The sequence below is a fragment of the Pipistrellus hanaki genome (genome assembly GCF_964339955.1).
Source record: "Pipistrellus hanaki genome assembly, chromosome: 3".
Taxonomy (NCBI): Eukaryota; Metazoa; Chordata; class Mammalia; order Chiroptera; family Vespertilionidae; genus Pipistrellus; species Pipistrellus hanaki.
The window spans coordinates 185780554-185794581 of NC_140505.1; the positions used below are offsets into that span (position 1 = coordinate 185780554).

The window sequence follows — 14028 nt, forward strand, 5'->3', positions numbered from 1 at the left end:
AAATGCTGTAGCAAAGCTGGGATCTGGAGGGTTTGGTCACTTTCCAGATAATTTTAATGATCATCTTTGAAAGTAGAGTACTTTGTATAAGAGGTTATCTCATGATAATCACTTGTCCACCTTATTGGAATAGGAAATACTATACCTAGGATATGAAAGTAGTGCTGGTAGTATCATTCTTAGTTTGGCATTGTCAACTTGAATGCCCCCATAAAGCATATAGTTCAACAAACTAGAGGGATGCACTATTGAACTGCTTCCCCCCCCCCTTTTTTTTTAATTTTCTTAGTATTATCACAATATCCAGTTTTCCACTCACTCCTCGAAGTGTTCAGTAAATTTAATTATGACCAATTAGAAAATGATTACTTTTAACTAGTTCTTTTTTATTTCAAATATTAAAAAGAATGAGAAAGGAAATGTGGATTGTTCATTAATTCCTTGTCTAGAATAAAACCTGATAATATATTAAAAAACAAACAAAAACTATCCATGTAGAAAGCCCTCTGGACCCACTGGTTCCCCATTGACAGATTTTATCCAACCACAGATCAGAAATTATTGGGGGGGGGGGGGAATAGAATTACGTTGTTGTATACTATGTAGGCATCTGTACTGAATATGTACAAACTTGTTTTCCCCTAAACAGTACAGTATAACTGTTTATCTAGTATTAATACCTAATACAATAATGTAAATACAAATTAAATACAAATCCAGAGATGATTTAAAGAATGATGGAGAATGGGCATAGGTTATATGCAAATACTATTCCATTCTACATAAAGGACTAGTGCATCCGTGGATTTTGGTTCTGGAACCATCCTCCTCAGATACCAAGGGATGACTATAGTAAAAACCTTCAAACTATACAAAAAGCAAAGGGTAATGAAAGAATCTTAGTCTCTAGGGTCTCTTCCCACAGGTAGCCTCTTAGAATTTTGTCTCATTCAAACATTTTGTTCATATCTATAGCAAAATATAGTATTTTACTTTTAATAATTATATACAGAAGCTATTGCACTATATATATATATATATATATATATATACACAATAATTATATGCAGAAGGTATTGCATTATATACAGTGTTCTTCACCTTGCTGTTTTCATTATACTTAAAAACTTCACGTCACCAAATACATTTTTGTCCTTCTAAATGCTTTGTATATAGTATTCATTTTATGGATGACCCACAATTGGTGTAACCAGTCCTTTTCTGATAGATATTTGGGCTGCTTCCAAATGGTTTCTGACAGTGGTGCTGTGGGCATTGTACATGTAATTTCACCTATTTTCATAAGTTTATGGTACATTTTCTGACAGTGGAATTGCTGTTCCCCCACCACCCCACTGGATAGTATGCTGTTTAGGACATTTTTCTTAGAGCCACATTTCCTGTCTTTACAGTCTGGAGCAAAAGCACACCACCTGCTCCAGATAATGGTACTGCAGCTTGGGGTGAGCCAAACGAAAGCAGTCCTGGGTGGGGCGAAATGGATGACACAGGAGCATCGACCACAGGCTGGGGGAATGCACCTTCCAACGCTCCAAATGCCATGAAACCCAGTAAGTACGCAGCGTTATTTTTTAGGGATTCTCTGCTAATTTGAGGGGTGGTCAGACATTTTGGGGAGGGCTGTTTAGTGTTTAAACTGTTGTTACAGTGAGATTCAGGACCTTGAACCTTTAATAAATGTTAGTAGCAAATGGTGGGGACTTGAATTGGCATATATTAAAATGCACACAGTTGCCGAAACCGTTTTGGCTCAGTGGATAGAGCATCAGCCTGTGGACTGAAAGATCCCAAGTTCGATTCCGGTCAAGGGCATGTACCATGGTTGCGGGCACATTCCCAATGGGGGGTGTGCAGGAGGCAGCTGATCGATAATTCTCTCTCATCGATGTTTCTAAGTTTCTATCCCTCTCTCTTCCTCTCTGTAAAAAAAATCAATAAAATATATTTTTGGGGGGGGAAATGCACACAGTTAAAATGCACACAGAACTAAAAGTCACAAGTTAATTTTGTTGACTTTACGTTAGGTTTAGTATCTGGACAGAATTGAAATGGTGATGTGGTGCCTTTCCTTTTTCTTCTTTTCTTCTTTCTTCCCCCCCCCCCCCCCCCCCAAGTAACTGAAATATTGCTTTCCACACCTATTTTGCATTTCTACTTCTTAGTATAATTGAAAAAGAGTTTCCTGGCTTTTAATGTGGGACATAGTCTCTGCTGCCCAGTGACTTCATTCTTCTGTTCCTTCCTCTTTTCTCTTTGTCTCTCATACAACATCCACCCACATAGAAACATTTTAGGTTTCTTGAACCTGGCAAAGATTTCCTCATTTGGATTTTTTAAACAAAGCATGTCATACTTTGAAAATCTAAGCTGTACTTAATCCAGCTGGCAATATGTCGTCACAGTAATTTGCAAAACTTTGTAAACTGATGCTTGGGAATGTCTCAGTGAATGTTCCCCAATTGAAAAATTCAAATGCCCGTTTTCATTTGTTTGTAGTTTTCCTAAAAAGTATTCCAACATCTTTTTCCTACCATGTTGCAGACTTAAGGCATTGTCTTCTGGGGGGAGTGTGGTCATCCTGAATGCTCAAAATTTGAACAAGAATAAAAAATTCCATTGGATTGTGGTTTTAGGTACTTATTCTATATGTAATTTGACTACGTTTTACAATTAGGAATCTCTTCCACTTCATAAAAATCGCTTTATAAAGATTTTGACTTTCATTGTAAATTGGTTGTATTGTCATGGGAGCTACCATTCTGTAGAAATGAAATACATCCAAAAAGCTGTTGAAAGACATTAAGAGACCCTTGGCACAAGAGTGTACTTTAGCAGTACTTTCAGGATCTTTATGTCTTCCCCAACCTCAGAATCACCTTTCTTTCATCATAAAACCCTCACTTTTCTCCAGTTTTAAAAAGTGTTTTCTACTCTTTAGGAATATCTGTAGTCATAGCTATAGTTATAGTTTCCCTTTCTCTGGGTAATTTGAATATGTAGTACTCAGAGGAAAAAACTTAGATCATCACAGCCTATTAATTGATGCTGGTCATTAGCCTGTAATCATTGTTTCTAGACTACAAATATCTATGATTAATAAGTACTCTTTTATCTTTTTCATAAGAAGACATTCGTTGAAAGTTCAGCTCCTTTCTCTGAAAGAAGGGTTGCATGGATGTCTTTGTTTTTATAAAGGGGTCAGTATGTTGTTTATATTGGGCTTTCAATTCCCATTGCTTGTCAGAGGATGGCATGAGGCCTATACTATATAATAAAAGGCTAATACGCAAATAGACCAAACGGCAGAATGACCAGTGCCTATGACGTGCACTGATCACCAGGGGGCAGACGCTCAATGCAGAAGCTGCCCCTGATAGTCATTGCACTCCTGCAAGGGGAAATGCTGCTCAGCCAGAAGCCGGGATCACTGCTGGCAAGTGCAGCAGCGGTGGCAGGAGCCTCTCCTGCCTCCGCAGCAGTGCTAAGGATGTCCAGCTGCAGGCTGAGGCCCGCTCCCTGACCTCCCCACAGGGATCCTGGACTGTGAGAGAGCAACAGTCCAGGCTGAGGGGCCCGCCTTCCCCCGAGTGCACAAATTTCGTGCATTGGGCCTCTAGTGCTTACCTAATAATGAAATATCTCATGCAGAAGAAACCATCCTGATTTTCAATGGCATTTTCAGTAGCAGGGAAAATAGCCCCCAAGCTCTGTCTCTACTATCCAGTCAGAAAGTCCTTCATGTGAAGCTGGATGAACCCCATGGAGGGTCCGTCAGGTTCACTCGGGCCATGTGGGGGTGGGGGTGCCACTGTTAGAAGAAACCAACCTCCTTGTGCCCTGTGTACATCATGGGTGCCTTCATGACTGTCACAGGCCTGGTCCTAGGGGACGGCAACAGTCATTCAAGGAGTGAGCCACTTTTTTGCTTTAGACTCTTCATATACGGCTGTCTAAATCAAACAACTACCCCTTCCATAAATTTCTGTCATTTGGTATGGATGGAGGTGTGTAGGCAAGATAGTGAATTTTCCCTTCTCCCATCAATTTGTAGAGTTTCATTACCACAAAATGTATCCTTCAGTTCCATACAGTGTTTTTAGAGGGCAGTAAAGGGTTTATTTCAATTTCCAAGTTAAAGATCTTTATTTAGAAGGGGATGTTGGTAGAGTACATCATGGATACTGACATTCTGCTTCCTCATCACTGATTTCCCTCTCTCCCTCCCTTCCTCCCTTCCTCTTTTTCTCCCTCCCCATTCTCTATCTTCCAATTTTCTCCACCTGTCTTTTAAAAACCATTGCTTGCACATTGTCTTTGCCTAGGATCTTTATTAGTGTCTAACACATTTCAAGTATATCTATATTATAAAAATCCAGTGGCTGCCCTAATGCCGTAACTACCAAATGACTGGTCACCAGGAGGTGCGGCGGGGTATGGGGTCCCATAGTGGTGCGTCGGTGGGCGGGGCCGTGCAATTTCTCGTGGTGGGCCTCTAGCATATTAATAAGTTACAAATTTTTATGGTTCTCTGTGAATTTCTCTTTCACCATAATATTGATATTCAAAATCTAGCAAAATCTTATTTTTTCTTCCCCTTTTCATGTTCCTAACTTCACTCCAAACAAGGTAGACAGGTGTTCTTTGTCATACCCCATATTTAAGATGTCCATTGTCACACAATGTATTTTTAAGAAGGTAAAACTATGATATAGTAAACCATGCTCATTAAGGGGACTAGAGATATGAAGTTTCTTATAAGTAGTGACGAGTTCTTTTCAAGCTTGAATTTCCTAAAACTTTGCATAAGGAAAGTTGAATTTCCTTAAAACTTTGCTAGGAGGTCTTAATTCTGTGGTTTATTTGTGTCATTAAACCTCTATGGGTTTCCATTTTCTGCTCTCTAAAATATGAACAATGTTTGCCTTGTCATATAGATATAGTAGATAAAATTACAGTATGTATTAACAATGAATGATTTTTGTGGGTTTTGTTACATATATGTTGTATTTACAAGGAATGCTATATTTACAAGGAATGATTATTGTGTCATTTTATATAGCTATCACATACAGTTGATTCCTTCTTTTATTAAAGATTCCAAATCTATGCAAGACGGCTGGGGGGAGAGTGACGGGCCAGTGACAGGAACTCGCCATTCCAGCTGGGAAGAGGAGGATGATGGAGGAGTCTGGAACACTGCCGGCTCTCAGGGAAGCGCTTCCTCCCACAGCCCAGCAAGCTGGGGACAAGGAGGAAAGAAACAAATGAAGGTAGTCTGCTTTGGGAATATCTGAGCTTGCTTATTCATTCATAGAAGGCAGAGCTGAGAATTTTTCAGTGAAAGAAGTAGGGCTGCTGGAGTCCCTGAGGTCCTAAGTAAGAGGAAAATATTTTCTTGGGAACAAATAACTGCTTCCTCTTTGCCCCTCGTGTTCCTTCCCCAGGACTTTGAAACCACGGACCACAGCACTGTTGCTATGGGTACAGTGGAATTTTCAAAGATAGATTGTTTTTACTTTTAGTTTCTCTATTATAATTATTCTTTGGAAGCTTTCAAGGCATATTCTATAAATGTTTTATGCTATTGCGTTCTAAAGCCAAGGAAGTCCTTAGAGTAAATCTTCATGAATATGTATAGAAACCAAAGTAAGATAGCTTCTCCAGTGACACTCAGCATGGCTGGTTTTTATCTCATTCAGGAAATTCCAAGGCCCAGAACCGTCTCCCAACAGTGGCATTAAATAAATTATGTTCTTGTGCTGCCATCGCCACTTATCCACAAAACTCTTTTCTTCTTACATAACAAACTCTCTATACCCATTAAACAGTAATACCGATTCTCCCCTCCCTCCATTGCGGGGTGGATTTGTTTGTTTTTTACCTTTAAACATGTACCTGAACTTAAGTATATTTCCAAGAATAATAAATCGATAGGTCGAATATCCGAACACAAACAGAATTTTTAAAAAAAATATATTTTATTGATTTTATACAGAGAGGAAGGGAGAGAGAGAGTTAGAAACATCGATGAGAGAGAGTCAACGATCAGCTGCCTCCTGCACACCCCCTACTGAGGATATGCCCACAACCAGGGTGCATGCCCTTGACCGAAATTGAACCCGGGACCCTTCAGTCCCCAAGCCGACGCTCTATCCATTGAGCCAAACCGGTCCGGACACAAACAGAATTTTTAAACCGTAGAATGTACAAGTGCACAAACCCCCAGCACATCACCCCTTCCCCCGCAAGTCTGTATCATAATTCCACCTGCTTTATCCATAGAAGTAAAAGTGGAGCTGGTGATCAGCATCTTATTCAGGCGAGAAACTAATTTGACCCATTAAGAAACAAACAAAAACCCGTGTCTGCCTTATTTTACAATAAGTCGGTGATGGTGTCTTCTGCTAGGCTTCTTTCCCATTGGGGACCCATGTCTTTTATCTCTGTGAAGCAAACAGATGAAAGTACCACATGAATAAGTTCTTCATTGTATCCACACAAGAATAAGGAATGACCAGTTTAGTATGGTTTCATGCACTAGCATCAAACACTTTTTTTTTTTTTTTTTTTTTTTTTAAATACCAACTAACTGGCTTGGGTTACAAGAAGATACGAAAAGGGAAGGTACAAGCATGCAAACATTATAATTTATAAAATCTAATGTTACTTTTAATTCAGTGTGAGAAAAATAAGAATGAAAACAGATACATCTAAGGCTTATTACTCTTTTAGACTAATATATAAAATATGAAAATAAACATAATTAAAGAGGAATAATTAGGGTGCAGAAAAAAGGTAAACTCTTGGTTCTCTGCTTTCAATCTGTGTTTATGTAACTCAGATATGAAGTTAAAAAAATAAATAATTTGATTCTGAAGTTATATATTTCATTTCTGTAGTGCGCACTAAAAGGAGGAAACACTGATTCATGGATGAATCCTATTGCCAAACAGTTTTCAAATATGGGATTGCTGGTGAGTTTTATTTTTTCCTATGTGTAATGTATCCCGACTTTTAATTTTAGTACACATTTTAAGACTATTGCCACATATAGTACAAAATTACAGATTTGGAAACTGGTTAAACAGTGTTTCTGGTTTGGAGTAAATTTGTTTTCTGTTCTTTTATTCTTAATCAAACACTCCAATATTTAAAGGTTACCGAATATATATATATATGTTTTTAAGTCGTAGTATTTGTATTTGTTTCTTTAAAAAGGTAGGGGGGAAAAGGAACAGGCACTTAAAATTGATATAGTTTGCCCAACTACTGTACCAGTTTTAAGACAGCAATAGCAAAATAACTAGAGAGATCATTTGTGATTAATTATGTAGGGAATTCTTGTAGAATTTCTAATTTCTTTTATCTCTTGGGGACATTCTGGGGACACCCTGGCCCTGATTGCCAAAAGACAAATGACTTTGACTTGGCTGCACATTTCCAGATTTGATGACTTGACAAGTCACGAGAAGAAGCTGTCATCGTTTGGCTGTCACTTATGAAATTTGATCCTGAGCTGACTTGAACTTGAGGACAGAGGTTTATTTCTACAAGCAGCTGTTTAGCTATTGCTCAGTCCATAGATATACTGAAGCTAATTCTATGTGAAAATTGAATTTAGGAATATAGGCACCAGCAGCAATCAAAAGTATTATTGTCTTTAATCTAAGTGTTATTGTCCTTGTATAGTGCCAGTAGTAAAATGGAACTCTTACATGAATGATGCCATTTCTTCTCTGACTCTAACATTTAATTCAAACCTTTAATTTTCCTTCTTTGTTCTTTACTTTCCAGAATCAAACTGAAGATAATCCAAGCAGCAAAATGGATTTGTCTGTAGGTGTGTATCACTCCACTAATATGAATGGAATATTTTTCTTAACGACATCCTGTTGGGATCCCCTGCTCAGTTTGAGTTGGGATGGATGCCGTTCAGTAGACACGTATTGAACACTTACTCTGTGGAAGGTACTGTGCCAGACACTAGATAGGACTTGAAAACTCAAATGGCTGCAAGAGCCAGGAAAGTAATGTAAATGAGTGGTGTGTGCCAAGTATGAGAAATCGGGACTTGGAACTACGGGTTAGCCGTGGAGGATGGAGGCACCACCTAAGGGAATCAGCCTTGCTCGGCTCTTAGCAGTTGTTGCCATGGAGGAGCTCAGACTCAGCAATAATGCTTTTGCCAGATCTTCCAGTTTTTGAAGAGAGGCCAGAAGAAATTCAGATGTATATTGATGTCCTGATTTTTAAATATTGGAACCTAATTCCAGTTTTTAAAAATGCTGTGTGTGGCCAAACAGAGTATGTCTGTGGCCCTGCCAGACTCAGCTCTCGGGTTGCCAGCCCTGTCTGCCCTGAGAAGGTTCATTACTGACTGACTCTCCTGTTACAAGGGGAGCAGATGCAGGGCCAGCCCTTTGTCTGTGGGATCTTCAGAGAGATGTTGCTGCTCACCTTCTTAAAAAGAATCAAACCAAGAAGAAAGCAAAAACAGTCCTGGATAATAAGGACATAGTCTTTGATCTGTGATATTTTAAATATGAGAATAACTAGGAATAAGCTTCCGGGGCACTGATCATGTCATTGTACAATAGCAAATTTATAAAGCTGTGAGAGAAGAGAGGAAATAACCATTGCACCTGGGAGTTACATGGCGCAAGTAACATGATGCACCATCTCCTGTGTGCAAGTTCTAAATTCTTAAAAAATTTTATTGATTTTTTTTACAGAGAGGAAAGGAGAGGGAGAGAAAGTTAGAAACATCAATGAGAGAGAAACATCAATCAGCTGCTTCCTGCATACCCCTCATTGGGGATGTACCCACAACCAAGATACGTGCCCTTGACTAGAATCAAATCTGGGACCCTTCAGTCTGTCGGCCGAAGCTCTATCCATTGACACAAACCAGTTAGGGCAAATTCTAAATTTTAAAGGCAACATTATGCCTCTTGGATTTTTTTTATTCTTAACTAGAGGCCCGATGCACAAAATTTGTGCAAGAGTAGACCTGCCTTCTCCCGGCTGCTGGCACCAGCTTCCCCCCAGCCACTGGCAGGCACCCAGGACCCAGGATTCCCTCTGGCCATCGGCTTCGTCCGTCTGGAAAGATGCCCGGTCTAGTTAGCATATTATGCTTTTATTGTTATAGATAACTGTGTTTCACAACCCCACTTATTTGTCTCTAACAGATATTATAATAGCAGCAAGACACAAATTCTGTCACTGAGGATGTTCGAATGTATGATCAAGACATACTCATCAAGCATATCAAGCCAGAATAAATTTTTTAAGTCAGATTTTTATCAGGTTAGCCTGAAGGTTGTCATTCCGTCTTCCATAGAAACAAACTACAACTGACACGTGTTGGGTTTGTTTGTTTGTGGTGGTGTTCTTTTAATTAAACAACAAGGACCCATGTTTCCAGGGAGGATCACCAGCAGCCGGAACACTTGAGAGCTATTTTGGTCTTATACCCAGCACCCAGGGAGGAGAATGGGGCAGTCACTTTTGGTCATGAGGGAGACATTGATTCTTGAAATTTTTCTGTGGTACCTTTCAGGGAGCCTTACAGATAAAAAATTTGATGTGGACAAGCGAGCAATGAATCTCGGGGATTTTAATGATATCATGAGGAAGGATCGATCTGGGTTCCGTCCACCTAATTCCAAAGACATGGGAACCACAGATAGTGGGCCTTATTTTGAGAAGGTGAGTTGAATCCTTTACTTAAGATAACTCATGAGAACCACTTTGGTTTCTATGTGTCTTTTGATAATTCCAGGAGGAAGCATAGAATCATTGAAGTAAATTAATGAATAAAACATAAGCATCATCTGATTTAGATGGTGACATGAAAACAGTTGATTTCAACCGGTGATGATGCAGGAGCTAGAACCATGTCTTTAGGTAATCGATATGAGCATTGTGAAGAAGGTCTAAGTTTTAGAAAGTTATGAAGTTTGGAGAAGAGAAATTGTCTAACTATATACATAGTGAGGGAAATGAAAGCATGTAGAGACATTTCTGAATTATTTTTTCTATTTTTTCTATTACTCTGAGTCTCCGAAAGCCTTGACTTCTAGCTGTCAGGATGACCCAAAACTTTCTCCTTTGCTATTTCTAAGTGTTCTTTGCTGATCTTTTTTCATTTCTTTAGTGATCTATTTAGTTACAGTGGTATAATTTCAAACTCTTAACTACCTGAATTCAATAAATCACGTATACCTATTTGTTTTGATCTTTAATAATTCTAATGGAGAAGATTATACCTGAATTCAGAATACCAACTTGCAGTGTTCATGGTCTTCAGAAAGCAGTTAAAACCAAAATTTTCAGATCTGGCACATTTTTTACACCATTGATGCTGGCCCAACATATTCACAAGAAGGTTTACTCTGGCTTCTATTTCTGCAGATACAAAGACTAATCAATATTCGATGCATAAAAATAAAGTGTCTGGCAATTTTTGTCTTAGCGCAGTGGACAGAATGTGTTACCAACTTTGAGGATAATAAAGATCTATATCAAAGAAGATGACAGATGGTGTCTGTTGGGCAAAGTGTGATGATTATATCAGATCCAAATTCTATCCTTGTTTATTGCTAATCCACTCTAACATTGTTTATTCCTAGTGTTTTCTCTCTTTTCCCTTCTTGCATTCTGTTGCTTCACTAACCAACCCTGGTGATTGGCTAACTACTACTTTTCAGCTGACTTTGCCTTTCTCCAATCAAGATGGGTGCCTTGGGGATGAGGCTCCCTGCTCTCCCTTCTCCCCTTCTCCCAGCTACAAGCTGTCTCCCTCTGGTTCCACACTACCCAACGTCAGCCTTGGAGCAATCGGCACAGGGCTCAACCCCCAAAACTTCGCTGCTAGACAAGTAAGGAGGCCTCTCAAATTTATAACTGCTTGACTGTGGCCTCGCCTTGGCCCTGGTCTGAAGTTTATTGCATCATTTGTCTGTCTTGGGAAATTTGTTGATTACTGAATGCACAGAATGATATTAAGGATAGGCTTCAGATCTTTCAGCCCATAGAACCCATCTCTCTTCATGTTTCTCAACATGGATTTTATTTTAAATCTGTTTCTTTTGTCTTCTCATTCCCTGCTCTCTAGTTAACTAATAACTGCCTTAGGAAAATGTCAAAGAGGCTACATAGGTCACTTATATCATCTAATTTAGCAACATATTTGCCATCTTTTAAAAAAATATATTTTATTGATTTTGTACAGAGAGGAAGGGAGAGAGAGAGCTAGAAACATCGATGAGAGAGAGTCATCGATCAGCCGCCTCTTGCACACCCCCTACTGGGGATGTGCCCACAACAAAGGTACATGCCCTTGACCGGAATCGAACCCGGGACCCTTCAGTCCCCAAGCCGACGCTCTATCACTGAGCCAAACCGGTTTCGGCAATATTTGCCATTTTTAACATATTAAATGTGAAGTACTAATACTTTTAAAGTATTTTCAATTTAATAAAACTGCTAGTTGAGGGCGACAGCATCTTAAAATCTAGTGTCTTTAAAGTGTGAAATGTAACAATTACCCAGAGAAAGTTAACTCTATTAGATAACTGAGCTGTGAGAAGATACTGCTGCTCAGATGTGGCAGCCCAGAGCAGCCCCTCTCCCAGGGTCTGACCTGGGAGTCTCTGGGGAAGGCCATGCCATAGAAATGAGACGGGCAAGGCTGGCATGGCGAAGCCCACTTGCTTTCGCAGGACTGAGGGAAATGTCACCCTGCAGGAGCTCTGTTGCAGTTTTTGTTGAGAAAACCAGGAATTTGGAGACAATTCCTTTATGACAGCGACTCACCGGTGATATTTTCCTAGTCATAGTTCCGTGACTTTCACCTCAGATGTCAAGGAAGGTGACTTTAGTTGCACTCATTTTATTTCCACATGACTTTTCACATATAAAACATCTCTTACACCATAGTCCTCACAATGCATGTAGTTCTTTCGTGTGCTTTTTAATTACTGCCTTAGCATATTTTAAAAAATGGATATTATATCCATGTGTTCATATTGGTTATAGCACATTTTTAATGGATTCTACTATATCCATGTGTTCAGATTGGTTATCTCTAGATTGGGAGTTACAGGTAATTTTTTTCCTTTATATTTCATTGTTTCTTTTAATGTTTGCACAGAGGAAATGGATATATATATAACATATTAATATAGAAGAACAATTATATCAGTGTTTGGGGGGGGCCCTTTTGTCTCTGGTCGAGGTATAGAAAATATAAAGTAGTCAAAACACTCTTGGTTAATAGTAATTATGAACATGCTTCCAGGGTCACATGATAACCAAATGGTGTTATACATAAGCATTAATGCACTGCTCTGTGAAAAGGTCACTCCTCTTTGTCCTGTTGGGCTGTGGAATGCTGCAAAGTCCATCATGAGCCAGGTTGGCACACGCACTCCATCCAAATGCGGTCATGGATTTTTCATAGTGTTTTTTAAATACAGACTTAAAATGTAAGGTTTTTCTTTTCAAATCTCGTGAGATTTCAGTCAGCTTGGTAGCTCTTTTTAATGTATATACCTTTGTATGTTAAACACTGTAGTTGTGGCAAATTTCACCAATACTTATGAGAACTCAGGTCATCATAGAAGCCTCACGTATCACAGTAAAGTTTAGACAGCATTAAGGTGAACATTTTGGTGACCATTTTCCTAATTTCTAAAAGATTCAGCCTATAAGATTGCCACTAAATACATTGCTGGGCACAGTAGCTACTTCTGAGCCAAGAAAATGACTAGCTTGTAAAGCCAACATTTCATATTAAGAAATACAGAAGAAAAAATAGAGAAGGTAGTTTTTGATAGAATAATGTTGACTTCTCTATAATAGATATATCCAACTGCTTGGTGTAGCTTTAGAGACACTAGGCATAGAAAGGAGGGCTTGATTTTACAAAAACTAAAAATAGCAAGCTCTTTTTTTTTTAAATGTATTTTTATTGATTTCAGAGAGGAAGGGAGAGGGAAGGAGAGATAGAAACATCAATGATGGGAAAGAATCATTGATCGGCTGCCTCCTGCACACCCCCCTACTGGGGATCGAGTCCGAAACCCAGGCATATGCCCTTGACCGGAATCGAACCCCAGACCGTTCAGTCTGCAGGCTGACACTCTTTCCACTGAGCCAGACCAGCTAGGGCAGCAAGTTCCTTTTAATGCTTCTTACCAAAAGAGATTAAAATTTAAAATGATCCTCACAATGCAGCTTTGAACTTGTTAAAACATGGAATATGGCAAGACTTTAGCTACTAGAAACCCCACCATTCAAGGATCAGTCCAAATGAATAATTAACATGTAATACAAGATTATTAGTTTGTTAGTAAAGTGTCAGTGAGAACAGCCTTAGCAAAACATTAGACCAGCAGTCGCCAACCTTTCAGACCTCTGCGGACCACCGGTTGGCAACCGTTGCTAGATCACTTGGCACCTTAGATCCCTCAGCCATCCTGACCTTGCAGAATATTCTTAGTAAAATAAATGCTTCCTGTTTTTCTAGGAATGATTAGTAGCTAAGCTATTGACTACTACCTTGGCCACAGAAAAGTTAGAGCTGAGCCATTTCACCATAAGGTGACACTTTGATTATTAAGACAGGAGAAAAAGAGATATTCAATTTTTTAGAATTAGTATTTTCTTGTTTAAACAATTCTTTGGGAGATTTAAAATTTATGGTGAATCTTTGATTTTCTTTTTAGACAGACAGATTTTTTATTGCCATTTCTACTTTATGCTCATAATCATTTTTATTTTCAGTGCTTTCAAGTTTATTAATTTCTTCGTAGCATTCTCTTAATCTATTTTAAATCATTAAGCCATCAAAACATCTTTAGTATTCTAGAACTTAATGCCATTACAAAATTTTTTAAAATACCTTATCCCCATGGTTCCAGGGATAAGATGATGGTGGTTCCTTTGGTTCATTGTACACAAGCTTGGTATAAGCCATGGTAACAGCGGTCTTCACTGATG

General features: G+C 38.9%; 1 protein-coding gene across 4 annotated transcripts in view; it reads left to right on the forward strand.

Moving 5' to 3' along the window:
• The window catches only part of TNRC6B (trinucleotide repeat containing adaptor 6B), a 217381-nt gene that overhangs the window by 156302 nt on the left and 47051 nt on the right, over positions 1-14028 (forward strand). For 3 of the 4 annotated variants that reach the window (XM_084879087.1, XM_084879086.1, XM_084879088.1), the window contains 5 exons: positions 1413-1571; positions 5116-5291; positions 6921-6995; positions 7816-7861; positions 9584-9732. In XM_084879087.1, coding sequence (XP_084735213.1) covers positions 1413-1571; positions 5116-5291; positions 6921-6995; positions 7816-7861; positions 9584-9732 — 605 coding nt within the window. Of the gene's footprint in view, positions 1-1412; positions 1572-5115; positions 5292-6920; positions 6996-7815; positions 7862-9583; positions 9733-10733; positions 10905-14028 lie in introns of all 4 variants that reach the window. The other variant, XM_084879089.1, reaches the window with a different exon arrangement.